We start from the raw sequence: 12,974 nt of genomic DNA on the forward strand, positions 1-12,974 counted from the left end.
ACTTTAAACTTAAAAAAGAAAAAAACAGTTCACCCATCATCTCTTCCAGCCCCCAGCTCTTGCAACCACCAATCTGTTCTCTTTATCGATGAGCTTTTTTATGTTTTATTTTGTTTAAGAATCCACACACGAGGGGCACCTGGGTGACTCAGTTGTTAAGCATCTGCCTTCAGCTCAGGTCATAGTCCCAGGGTCCTGGGATCGAGCCCCGCACTGGGCTCCCTTCTCCACGGGAAGCCTGCTTCCCCCTCTTCCATTCCCCCTGCTTGTGTTTCCTCTCTTGCCGTCTCCCTCTATCAAATAAATAAATAAATAAAATAAAAAGAACCCACACACGAAATATCATATGGTATTTGTCTTTCTCTGGCTGACTTATTTCACTTAGTGTAACACCCTCCAGGTTCATCCATGTTGCCATAAATGACAAGGTTTCATTATTTTTTATAGCTGGATACTATTCCATTTGCACACGAACATGTTGTAAATAATGCGGCAATGAACATGGGGGTGCACATTTCCTTTTGAATTAGTGTTTTCATTGTATTCAGATAAATCCCAGAAGTGGAACTGTTGGAGCCTATGGTAGTTCATTTTTTAATTTTTTGAGGAACCTCCATGCTATTTTCGATAGCAGTCACAACAATTTACATTCCTCCCAACCGAGCAGCAGGGTGCCCTTTCTCCACATCCTTGTCAACACTGGTCTCTTCTCTTTTTGATATCAGCTCATCTACCAGGTGTGAGGTGGTATCTCATAGGGTTTTGACCTGCATTTCCCTGACGATGAGCGATGCTGAGCATCTTCTCATACGCCTGTTGGCCACCTGCATGTCTTCTTTGGAAAAATGTCTATCCAGATCTTCTGCCCATTTTTAATTGAATTGTTTGGGGTTTTTTTCCTACTGAGTGGAATCCTTCATATATTTTGGATATCAGTCCCTTATCAGACACATGGTTTGCAATCATTTTTCCCCATTCTGTAGGCTGCCTTTTCATTTTGTTGATGACTTCCTTTGCTGTGTGCTTTTTTTTTTTTTTTTAATTTCAAACTGAGAACAGACACTGACTTTTATTAAATGCCTTTTTAGTTTTGACATTCGGCATATATATCATCTTTGTTGGGTTCTGACATCAGAGTCATTCCAACTTCACACAGTGAAGTGAGATGCCTTCCTTCTTTTTTCTGAATTCTGAAACAGCGTATATAACACAGGAATTCTTTTTCCTGGGAAGTTTAAAAGAATGTGCCTATACAACTACCCACGGCCAGAACATTTGGGGAAAGAGAAGTGCTTTGGATTGTTTCTTTTTTGCCACTGGACTGGGCATACGTTTTCTATTTAATTAGCCTTTCTGGAAGGACAGCTTTGATATTTACAAAGAAGTCTACCACGTGTATGTTTCCATGTGCGCGGAATGGTCATCGTCCTCTGAAAGCTTTCAGTTGGAACTTTCTGGCTCACAGGACATTTACATCCTCTGTGTTGTGACAGCTCACCTCAGCTACTATAAGAGTATCTCTAATCAAGAAGACTTGGTAAATGCTGGACGCCGCCTGTGTCCACCCAAGCCTCTGGTGCACCCACCTGGCAGTGTGGCAGGCAGAGCTGCATTTTGGGGGCGGGGAGGAGGGCTCGTGACATTTCACTACAGGGTTGATTTCACAGGTCTGCTTCTTAAGGAATTCATTCACACCTGCCTCACGTAATCCTGAAAATTAGGTGGTAGAAGATTACTTAACAGTTTTCTATTAAAATAACTATAATAATATAATTAAATATATTTAGGGATAACGCACATGGAGTAAGGAACCAACTTCTGGCAAGCCACTACAGGAAGGAGATGAGCTCATGCGAGAGTTGGCCGGTTTACGAGCGGAGATGGAAGGAAAGGGTTGAGAAGACTGGGTGGCGAGGCCCGGTACTGCCAGGAGGAGGAGGTTAGGCTGTAGGTATTCACAGCCTTTCCCAATGGGCTCCCAGAAGGCCAAAGAAAGAGGTTCAGCCTCAGGGCAGAGATCAGGTTTACCGCCATCCTTCCTAAACTCACCTTTCCAGGGAACCCCAAAGTAGCGGCTTTTGAAATGGGGAGATGGGAGGAGTGTAGCTGGAGGCCACAAAATCAGCCAGGACTGTGCACAGAGATGGAACCGGGATGTGGTTCCTGGCCCACGGAATGGCAGTCCCATCCGTTCCTGAAGAAACCATAATCCTGGGGAATTGCTGGGCAGGGGAGATACGAACAGCTTGTGTGTCAGTTCTGAGGTCCCTAGAACCACGGGGAGCCCCCTCAGCATCTATCGGGCAAGACCTGCCATCACCCAGAAATCCTGGCCTTTGAGTTGCGTGTAGTGACTGGATGGGGCTTGGGCTGTCTCCCTCGGGGAGAGGGTGTGTTCTCTGCGTTTACGTGGGTGGCCAGGCTGCAGGGGCAATGGCGAGAGGAGTCTGCCGGCATTCACATTCCCTTTCTTCAACGCTAAGCGAGTCTGTTTCTGGGCTAGGTGGGCATGTTGCTGCGTTCTCACTAATGGAATTCGAGCCCAAGTGATGTATCCCCCCTCCAGCTCTGCAAACACATCGATGCGTGTTAATGCCCCTCTCCTTCCTGACGTGTAGCCCATGCCCTGACCATGACCATGGGGATAAGGATCTGCAGAGCATAGGGGAGAGATAAGACGGAGACAGAGTGGGCCAAGAAGGGTCCCGCGACAAGGCAAAAACCATTAGGGACAGAATTTAGATCCGTGATTGTCAGGGGCTGGGTGTGCTGGCGGTGTACTTAGTGGGAGGGAACTATTCACCGTAGTGGGAACATTTAATGTTTTGACCGTGATAGTGGTTACACCATATATGTTTGTCAAAACTCATAGAACTGGTTACATAAAAAGTCGTAGTTTACTGTGTATAAATTAAACCTTAAAAGGAAAGAAAAAAAAAAAAAGAAGAATGACCCCCATGAAGAAGAGACCTCCCTTTCTAAGCTAGACCCAAGACCACTCACTCAGGGGCTGCTTTATGAAACAGAAATACCGTTCTGTGTTGCAGAAGCCACTATATCGTACTGACATGGCTGTTACAGCAGCTTATTCTTTACCTGAGGTGTGTGCACGTGGCTACTAATACACAGAAAACAGTAACACTAGGAAATTGTAGAATTAGGATCATTTCGTGGTCCAAGTTTTGTTTGTCTATATTTTGTTCCGTGAACACGTATTCATTTTTTTTTTTCAAAACTACTAATTTCACATATACAAAGATATTTTAAGGAATGTCACCATATATATGTGTGTGTGTGTGTATATATATTTCCAGCCAGAAAGTTCAAATACATAGCAGGACTCAAAAGCTGATCTTGCCAATTAGTATACGGTCTCAGTGATATCCGTAATCAGTAGGGCTACGGATGGAATTATTGAACCATGGTGTTGGAACAACCAAATAGCCATATGGAAAGAGAAAAAGTGGTTTCTCTATCTCAAATTGGGATAAACTCCTAATGGATCCAAAATTTAAAGGCAACAAACAAAACCATTAAAGCTCTAGGAAAAAAAAATCCCCAATAGAATTCCTTCATGTCTTTGGAGTAGAGGTGAATTGACATGACTTAAGAATCTGCATGTTGGGGCGCCTGGTGGCTCAGTGGGTTAAAGCCTCTGTCTTCAGCTCAGGTCATGGTCCCAGGGTCCTGGGATCGAGCCCCGCATCGGGCTCTCTGCTCAGCAGGGAGCCTGCTTCCCTTCCCCCCCCTTTCTCTCTCTCTGCCTGCCTCTCTGCCTGCTTGTGTTCTCTGTCAAATAAATAAAACCTTAAAAAAAAAAAGAATCCGTGTCATAAAGGAAAAAAGTAATTAAAAGCAAAGTTGGACAAACAAATTCGGAAAAAAAATATCTAAAACTCACTCTCGCAAGAGATTCTTCTCCTGAATGTACAAAGGGCTCCTAAAAATTGATAAGAAGAAGACCAGCAATAGAAAAATACACCAAGGTCAACAGCATGTTCAGAATAAAAAAGGAAGACAAGGGTAGCTGAGCTCCATCAAAAGCCATTTTGTTTCACTAGCAAGAAAAATACAAAATAAAGCTGTTAAGTTGAACCGTATGAAAGTGCTGATGGCCTACCACTTCTGGCCACATAAATTGCAATTCCATGTGCTTTCACCCAATATGATGAAATGATAGTTTTTCACCATCAGATGGGCAAAATGCCAAGAGCTGAGTGACATACTCTTCCAGCAAGGTTGCACGGAAACGCTCTCCTACAGTATCGCTTGGAGTTACCGAACTGTGCTGCCCCTTCCGAGGGCAATTTGGGAAAACTGACCAACATGCCCACCTCTGGGAATTTTCCCCACAGAGATACCAGTATGTGTATATAAACTAATGGGCTAGAGGCAGAAGAGTATATGTGTATGTAATACACTATCTTTCATATAGAGAGAGGGATATAAGGTATATAGACAGGGATATGATTTGGGGACACACACACACACACACACACACACACACACACACACCTGTACCTAGGAGAAGACATGAGAAGCAGATAAAAGTAGTAACCTATATGGGAAAGAGGGGAGAGGAGAAGATGGGAGAGAGAGGCCAGATTTCTTAGGGTATACAGAGTTGGCTGTACTGGCAGTTAAAATACATATTCAAAATAAAAAGTAGAAAAGGTAAGGAGTAAAACTACAGACATTTAAAGACCCTTTGTCACAGTCCTAAATAGTCAATGTCACTCTATTATACTCTGGTTTGCAGGGCGGGGGGCTGATCTCCACATACCACATCATGGTGGCTCCCTTGACTTTGGGTTTCCCGTTGGGTTTGGCCGATGGAGGCGCTGGCTGCAGGTCAGGGGTCAGGAGAGGGAGAGAAGCTGGTGGGTTTCTTCTCTGGTTCTCTCCTTGCTTTAGCACGACCCTGCAGCAGCCACCCTTCTGGTCTGCGGTCCCCTTCTAGGGCTGGAGCTCTTAGTAAAGCTGCCCCCTCACTCCGTGCTCCTTCGCAGTGGGGGGTAGGGGGGTGTGGGTAATGGTGACCTGACTGCTGGTCCCTAGTGACTGGTCTATCTTCTGGCTTCTCCCATCCCTGCCTACACCTCTGTAAACTACCCAACTCAGTCTGCCATCCACCATTCCTGGCCCATCTAGTCAGTCTTCTGCTTCCTGGGAAAACCATTCAAAATTCATTCTTTCTCATCTTTACAGCCCAGGGCTTACACGGACTATCTCTCTCTCTCTCTCTCTCTCTCTGACACACACACACACACACACACACACACACACACACACAAACTTCTGCTTCCATGCATCTCTATACTTTCCAGGCTCATGATTATTTTCTCCCTCTTTCCTGCTTTTCACAAGCCTTGAAACTCATTCTGTGTCGCCATCAGTTAAACCAAGACCTCACCCCGAGGTCCTCTGCCAGAGATACTTTAAACGACTGTATTCTTCATCCACCCATCCATTCGGCACGTACTTTCTGAGAAATGAGCTACTGAGATTCTAATGGCATATAAAGAACAGACAAGAGCCTTATGTACTCATGGGAGGTCCAACTTTTGTGGGGAGAGAGAGAGAGAGAGGGAGAAATATTCTGACCATATGAAAAAAACGCAGAATCATAACTGCAAATGCTACGAAATAACGTGGTGAGAGAGCCCGAGACTCCCTGGGATGTGGATCAGAAAGGGCTTCCCGGAGAAAGTGATGTTCTGTGTTTGAGCTGTAATCGATTAATCGACTGACTGATCGGAAAGACAGGAGGGCACTGGCCAAGCAGGGCAAATGGTAGAGAGGAAAGCAGGTGCTTCTGTTTCTCCCTTCACATACAGCCTTCTTCCCAGCAGGAACTTGCTCCCCTCCCTGGAAACTTCCTGAGTTTTATGGGTAGTCGCAGTAACACGGGAAAGAGCGCATCTTTGTTCTGCCCCAACCGGGATTGGCTCCCAGCACGTTCCCATGCCTTCGTCTAGGTAAAAATCTCACACAGCCCTCTCTGTCCCCTGCGGGCACAGTGCAGAAGGTTCTAGTTCCCTCCCCGCAAAGTGAACGGTATTCCAGGGAACCTTTATCCGCAGCAGAAAACCCATTTTGGACTTGCTACTTGGACGTGTTTTTGTATTAACAAACTCCAGGATAAATGTGATGTGTGCCTTAAACACACACACACACACACACACACACACACACACACACACACAAAATCAGGAAATTTTAGGAAGCAGACCTTACTTTTCCTAAAAGCAATGTTTCTAGTTGTTGGCTTGCAGAGAGCAGTTTAATCTTGAATGCTGACTTAACTTAGAAAGAAAAGGCGGGGGGGGGGGTCGGGCGGGGGCAAATTAGTGTGAGCCATTGGCAGAAACAAAAACAAAAACGTTCCCTGAACTCCTCCAGGAGCCAACGTCCAGAGCTAGCTGTGAAGAGGCCAGTCCCATCTCGGGGGGGAGGGGGGACGGGACGGGACGTTTTTTCGCACCCATTTATAGTGCAAGGGAAAATATCTTCCAGGAAGCCAACATTTGTAAGATTTCAGCTTTTCAAATGCATGGTACTTGTGATAAAGGGTGTTTTCCAGCCTCTTCTTCACCGTAACCTGCCAGCCAACATGGGAAACCATTAGCTCAGGCTGCTACAATTAACTCAGGGCTGTTTCTTGAAAGGCTCACACAATTCCCAGCTACTTATCATGCAAACAACCTGGGGGACTCATTTTCCTTGCAATGCAGTAGGAGGGGTAAATTACTGAGATAAGTAGATTATTGGGAAAAAGTCACACTCAGAGGCCTTACGCGATGATTAAACCCTGGGAAATTCATCCCCCGAAATCCCTGGCCCCTGAGAGTACACATTCATTACTGGCTCCTGGATAATCGACAATGGAGAACCTTCTTTGGAAGCAATAAATACCAACATGCTGCTGAGTTTCCATCTCACTTTTCAAACAGCGGGTTCTTCAGTTTTACGCGTGAGATTCGCCACAAAGTGAATTAAAGCAAAGCGGGGGAAGTTATCAGACTTGTAAGGTTTTTTTTGTTTGTTTTGTTTTTAAAAGATTTTATTTATTTATTTGCCAGACAGAGATCACAAGTAGGCAAGGCAGAGAGGCAGGCAGAGAGAGAGGAGGAAACAGGCTCCCCGCTGAGCAGAGAGCCGATGGGGGGCTCGATCCCAGGACCCCGGGATCACGACCTGAGCCGAAAGCAGAGGCCCCAACCCACTGAGCCACCCAGGCACCCCCAGACTTGTAAGGGTTTTTTTTTTTTGGTTTTTTTTTTGGGGGGGGGGTTGTTTGTTTTTCAGGAGAGGGAGGGGGGCAGGGGGAGGGGAAGAGGGCAAGGGAGAGGACAATCCAAGCAAACTCTGAGCCAAACCTGAAGCCCCACATGGGGGCTCGATCTCACCACCCTGAGATCACGACCTGAGCCGAAATCAAGAGTCGGATGCTCAACCGGCAGAGCCACCCGGGCGCCCCAGACTCGTAAGACATGTAAAAATTTCTAAGAAGCGCAAACACTAAAGCCAATAAAACAATTACTCTGGGAAAAGGTGGTCTTACCGACCTCTCTGTATTAACTTCGTAAACTCCACATGAGTAGAAACCACTTCGAATTTGATTAATAGCCATGGTCAAGGCCACTGTCACACTCTGTCTTCTCTGTAATTAAGTACTTCCTTGTAGGTCGCAATAATCAACAAATTGGCAATTACTGGTGAAGGTGATGACTAGCTTAAAGTCACTTAAACGTAACCATGGGCTGGAGACAGTGGAGACAGAAAATGAACCATGATTTTCTGGCAAGAGGGAAAAATCTACAAACCAAGAAGCTAGTGGGGGAGCTCTGATAACCAAATTCTAAGTAAGACAACGGACGTGGTGGTGGTGGCTGTTAGTATCCATGCAGACATCCCGCTGCAGAGGCTGAATTGTGAGCAGCTGGGATAAACAGGCACAACACTGCCCCCTGAGAAGTGAGGTGGCACCTGGGAGGCCCCCAAAACAGGGCGGCGCACCCCCCTCCCTTAGTCTGGGCAACACTTAAGGAATCGTCGGCTCTCCGTCAAGCTTAGGGGAGTGCACTTAATTTAAGGGAGGGACCTACTCCTGCATCTTTTCTTATAGATGAATATTCACTGACTCCTGGGAGCTGAGGCTTCTGTCCACCTGACAAAGCAGAGAAACCGGCCAGGATGGAAGGGCCCAGGAGGCTGAAGGGGGCTGCTGGGGAAAGACAAGTACAAGACAAAGTAGGGACTCTTCTTCTTTTTTTTTTTTTAAGGAAAGATGTGGTCAGTGGGACACAATACAATCTGCTCTTCTGTCTCCACAGGAAACCTTCAGTAAAGTGCAATTGTCGGGGCACCTGGGTGGCTCAGTGGGTTAAGCCACTGCCTTCGGCTCAGGTCATGATCTCAGAGTCCTGGGATCGAGCCCCGCATCGGGCTCTCTGCTCAGCAGGGAGCCTGCTTCCTCCTCTCTCTCTCTGCCTGCCTCTCTGCCTACTTGTGATCTCTCTGTCAAATAAATAAATAAAATCTTAAAAAAAAAAAGTGCAATTGTCAGGTTTCTGGAAGCTGTTTCTGTCCATGTGCAATGGGTATGTGGTTGTTTGGGGAGCTGGGTGTGATACGATGCGCTGGGATTCACCTTGTGGGGAGAGGGATGGGGTGCAGGGGCGGAGGGGGGCATCTATGCTGATCTATTCACATTCACTATATAATAGGCTACCCTCAATCTTCCAGAAGTACCTGACATTTACAGAGGTTATGTAACTTGCCCAAAGTCTCAGTGCTTGGGCTGGGTATTCATACCTACAGTTGGGTTTTGGAACCCAAAGCTTAAATACTAGACAAGATGTATCCTGGAAGACTTCAGAGAAAAAAACACCAGCCCTGGGGCGCCTGGGTGGCTCAGTGGGTTAAAGCCTCTGCCTTTGGCTCAGGTCATGATCTCAGGGTCCTGGATTGAGCTCCGCATTGGGCTCTCTGCTCAGCGGGGAGCCTGTTTCCCTTCCTCTCTCTCTGCAGGCTTCTCTGCCTACTAGTGATCTCTATCAAATAAATAAATAAATAAATAAATAAATAAATAAATAAAATCTTTAAAAACAAACAAACAACAACAAAAAAAACAACACCCGCCCCTATCCCAAAGTGCTATACTTCATTTATCAGAGGACGCATTTCTGGATGTAACACAAGGGATATTTTCAAAGAGGAGGAGCCAGCAGGGTAGTATATAAAAACCCATCACCCCCACCAGCCAACAGCTGCCTGAAACATTTATCTGCAATAGCGCGACACTACCTTTCATGACCAAATTGAGATTCAAATCAGAATGTATGGCAAGGAAATAATACAGGAGAGAGAAAGAAAAAACATTTCATTAAAAAAAAAAACAAAACCTGGTGGATATATGAATGGAATTCTGCTTTTAGAAACCACAATGTGTGATGCTGACAGTGAGACAGTCATCACATATATCGTTAATGAGGAAAAAGTGCTTTTCATATCCATATAAAGATACAGAGATATCTTGGCAGCCCTTAAAACAGGCGAAGGGGATGCAAACAGAACAGCTACTAAGAACATGGACAGCTCGAATCCCAGCTCAACCACTTACGAGCTGTGTCGCCTTGGGCAAATCACTTAATCTTTCTGTTCTTCATTTATTCATCTGTAAAATGTAGACATTAAATGTCCCTGTCTCACTGAATTGTTCTTGAGGATTCAGTGACTTAATGTAGGAACATGTTGGAACAGTACCTGATACACGATAAGCACCTTATAAGCATTAGCTAATATTATATTCTCAATGCAAAATATGGGGAGAGGGCATCTGTACCGGCACGGAGCATTTTAGTGGTTAACATAAGAGGCAGTAAATGGTAAGTGAGTCTGGTGGACTACGTCGGGCTGTGGCTCACCAGGGAAGAGAGCTGGACTGACATGTTAGGACAACATGGAAGAACACTGAAGGATGCCCAGAGGTTAGAGCAGAGGTCGGCAGGGAGGCAGTGGAGGCACAGGAGGCTAGCCAGAGAGGGGAACTCTTACAGATGACACAGTTCCAGCTGTAGCCATGGAGAGCGAAAGGCAATGAGACCACAGTGTTGCACAGACCATCATGTAGGCTCCTTCTCCACCCGTTAGCACGATGGTCAGAAAATGCGGGAAGAGACATAACCATGAATTGAGAGTCAGAAACCTCAAGGAACACGGGTGGGTGACTGGAAAGTCCAACCAAATGGTACCAGTGGGGGGTTTTTAGCTGTTGAGACCACATCCACTCTAGCTGGTTTAGGCAAAAAAAAAAAAAAAAAAAAAAAAAGAAAAAAAAAGAAAAAGAAAAAAGAAAGAAAAAAGAAAAGGGGGTGGTGTTGGAGCTTATGGAACCTTCAGAACAACCAGAAAACCAGATTTGGAGGATAAACAAAGACCAGGACCAAAAGATCCAGCCATACAGGAGGACAGTTCCACTGCACTGCTACAGCACCCTGCTGCAAGCCTCGCCTGATGAGAGGTACTAGATTCTAGGATCTTCACGGAGCTCCCCACAAGAACCAAACACTCTCCACCCCCGTGCCTGTCAGGAGATCGGATCTCCCTGGGCGTCACTAACACCTTGCACCGGTCCCTCCTATCTCCGCGTCTTCTAAGATAGAAACTAGGCCACATGTGGAACCCTCATGTCAAGGACCTGTGTAATTCAGGAAGGACGGGGGGCTGAAGCGACAGGTGAAAAAGCCGACCCAAACTACCCACCCGCAGTGGCAGGAGTTGGAAAGGAGATGTTGACGCTGCATGGCAAGGGCGTCCTTGGATGGGCTAACAGGAGCAGAGTGCTGGGACAGAGAGGGAGGGGAAGCTGTATTTCTGTGGCTCTGAGATATGAACGTCGGGGGAGAACAAAGACCCTCAGCTGAACAAGGTGCTATCAGAGGAAATCTATGCTTTAATTAATAAGCCAGAGTTAAAAGCAATGTTCTAGGAAAAGGGCATTACTTCATGAAGACATGTTATGAGCATCTTTAAAATTCTGGCTCCAGTCAAGGTGAATTTCTCTTTGTACCCTGGATTCACCTGAGTTAATTCCTCACCTTCAACCCCATTGATCCACATCGTCTGTCTTTCAGTGAGCCATTCCTCAATGACCCTGTTTTCATTTCCCTTACACAACACGCACACTGGCAGGAAGTAATCTCTCCCTTTACTCAGAATCCCCATAACATTTTAACCTATATTCCTCGTACATCACTGATCTCATTTTGCCTTGCATTGGAGAGTTACTTAGGTACGTGTCATCTCCTTCTTGAGGCAGAGTGAACAATCAGATGGACTTCGAGTTCTCCTCAACATCTAATACAATCTCTCGCACTCTAAAGTTCTTCGAAAAGAATGTTACATCCATCGTATGCTCTTTGCTCTATCATGTGACGATTCCAAATTTCTTTGAGGAAGGAGATCACCAGATACCCAGCCGATCTGTTCTGAGGTTCATTCTAACCAAAATGCCAAATCTTAAAGATGCCTGTAATTCTGGGCCTTGTTCTACCTATACACTGGGCTTGCCACTAGATTATGGGATTGGGAATACATCTTTTATGCCTTTCTAGTCCCCATAATGCCTACTGTGGTACACACTCAAAAGAATACTTGTTGACTCATCTAGTCTCAGAGGTTATGTGGGACACGTGGATGGAACCTGAACTTTGTCTAACTAAGGACGTCTACGAAGACTACTGTGTGTATATGTGGGCAGACGGACGGCAGTAACAGGTATTAGGTTAGCTTCACTCTGGAAAATGTATGGTTTAAGGGGAGACAAAGAGGATGAGAGGCATAAAGGAGGTGTGGCCCTGCAACAATGAGGAGATCTGGTGAGGCACCATTAGTGAAGGGAGACCCCTACTAATTTCTTGAAGACAGAAGACCAGTGGGGTGCGGTTGACGGCCAAAAGTGAAGAGGAAGCTGTGGCATAGACACGGGGGAGAGCTGGAACTGAAAAGGGTGCCAACCGGCCAAGCACAACTCTTGAGAGGCTCCGGACTGACGGTAAGCAAGATGGTAAGAAACTGAACAAAAAAACAGGACTCACTGAAGATCTTTCTTTGGACCCTCCCCCTCCCCCACTTACCAAATGACAAAGCCACCAGGCAGCCAAGTGTTTATGTCTACATTAAAAGCTGGAGTATTCTCTCTAAAGAAACCCAGCAAACTATCTCAGGGGCACGGGGGGCGGCTACTGTGGGTGCTCCTGTCCTAGTGTAGATGTAGAGTCCTCTGCTATGTGGCATACTGGGGGGTGGGGAGGCGTGAGGCCCATCAATTGTCCAGATCCATCAAAATACAGAGCTTCCCATCAGCCTTTCTACTTCCAGATTCATACAAATGAGCTCATCCCCAAGATTCATCAGGCATTTAGGCAAAGCCCATAGCATGACATAGAAAACACGGATAAATAAAAGAACTGACACTAGAGGATACAGAAGGAATTCTGATAACAGATGAGAACTTAAAAGCAAACAGCAACATGACAAAAAAAAAAATCTAGTTAGTATTCTGGAAGAGATTGAGGAAAAATATTGCACCCATAAAAACAAGGACAAAATCCAATAAAAAAAAAAAGGGGGAACAATCAAGAATAAGAAAGAGTTTTAGAAATTGAAAGACCCAGAATCAGACACATTGTTTTGACATTTTGAAAGCGGCCACAATAAAAGACCCTAAAATCTTCCAGAGCCAAAACCAAACAATGGGGACAGTGAAAAGATAAATAAGAACAGGGTACAAACAAAGAACTAGAATCGTATTGGTGTGAACATCTCAGCAGTGACACTGGATATTACTAGACATTAAAGCAAGTTCTGAAGGAAAAGAATTTGCAACTTAGAATTCTACACCCTGTCGAAATATCAACTAAGCACGAAGATGGAATTAAGCATCTTTACACTGATAACTCATGAGGCAT

The 12,974-nt window shown here is 45.5% G+C and overlaps 1 protein-coding gene across 5 annotated transcripts in view; it reads right to left on the minus strand.

The window, feature by feature from the left end:
• Positions 1–12,974, minus strand: part of STX8 (syntaxin 8) — a 241,413-nt gene that overhangs the window by 41,648 nt on the left and 186,791 nt on the right. For 3 of the 5 annotated variants that reach the window (XM_032840019.1, XM_032840018.1, XM_032840017.1), the window contains one exon: positions 1,445–1,710. The exons of the other annotated variants lie outside the window; for them this stretch is intronic. In XM_032840019.1, coding sequence (XP_032695910.1) covers positions 1,460–1,710 — 251 coding nt within the window. In that variant the 3' untranslated portion in view covers positions 1,445–1,459. Of the gene's footprint in view, positions 1–1,444; positions 1,711–12,974 lie in introns of those variants that run through there. 5 annotated transcript variants of the gene reach the window in all.

The sequence above is a fragment of the Lontra canadensis genome, unplaced genomic scaffold (genome assembly GCF_010015895.1).
Source record: "Lontra canadensis isolate GAN:19392208 unplaced genomic scaffold, GSC_riverotter_1.0 scaffold110, whole genome shotgun sequence".
NCBI classification, from domain to species: domain Eukaryota; kingdom Metazoa; phylum Chordata; class Mammalia; order Carnivora; family Mustelidae; genus Lontra; species Lontra canadensis.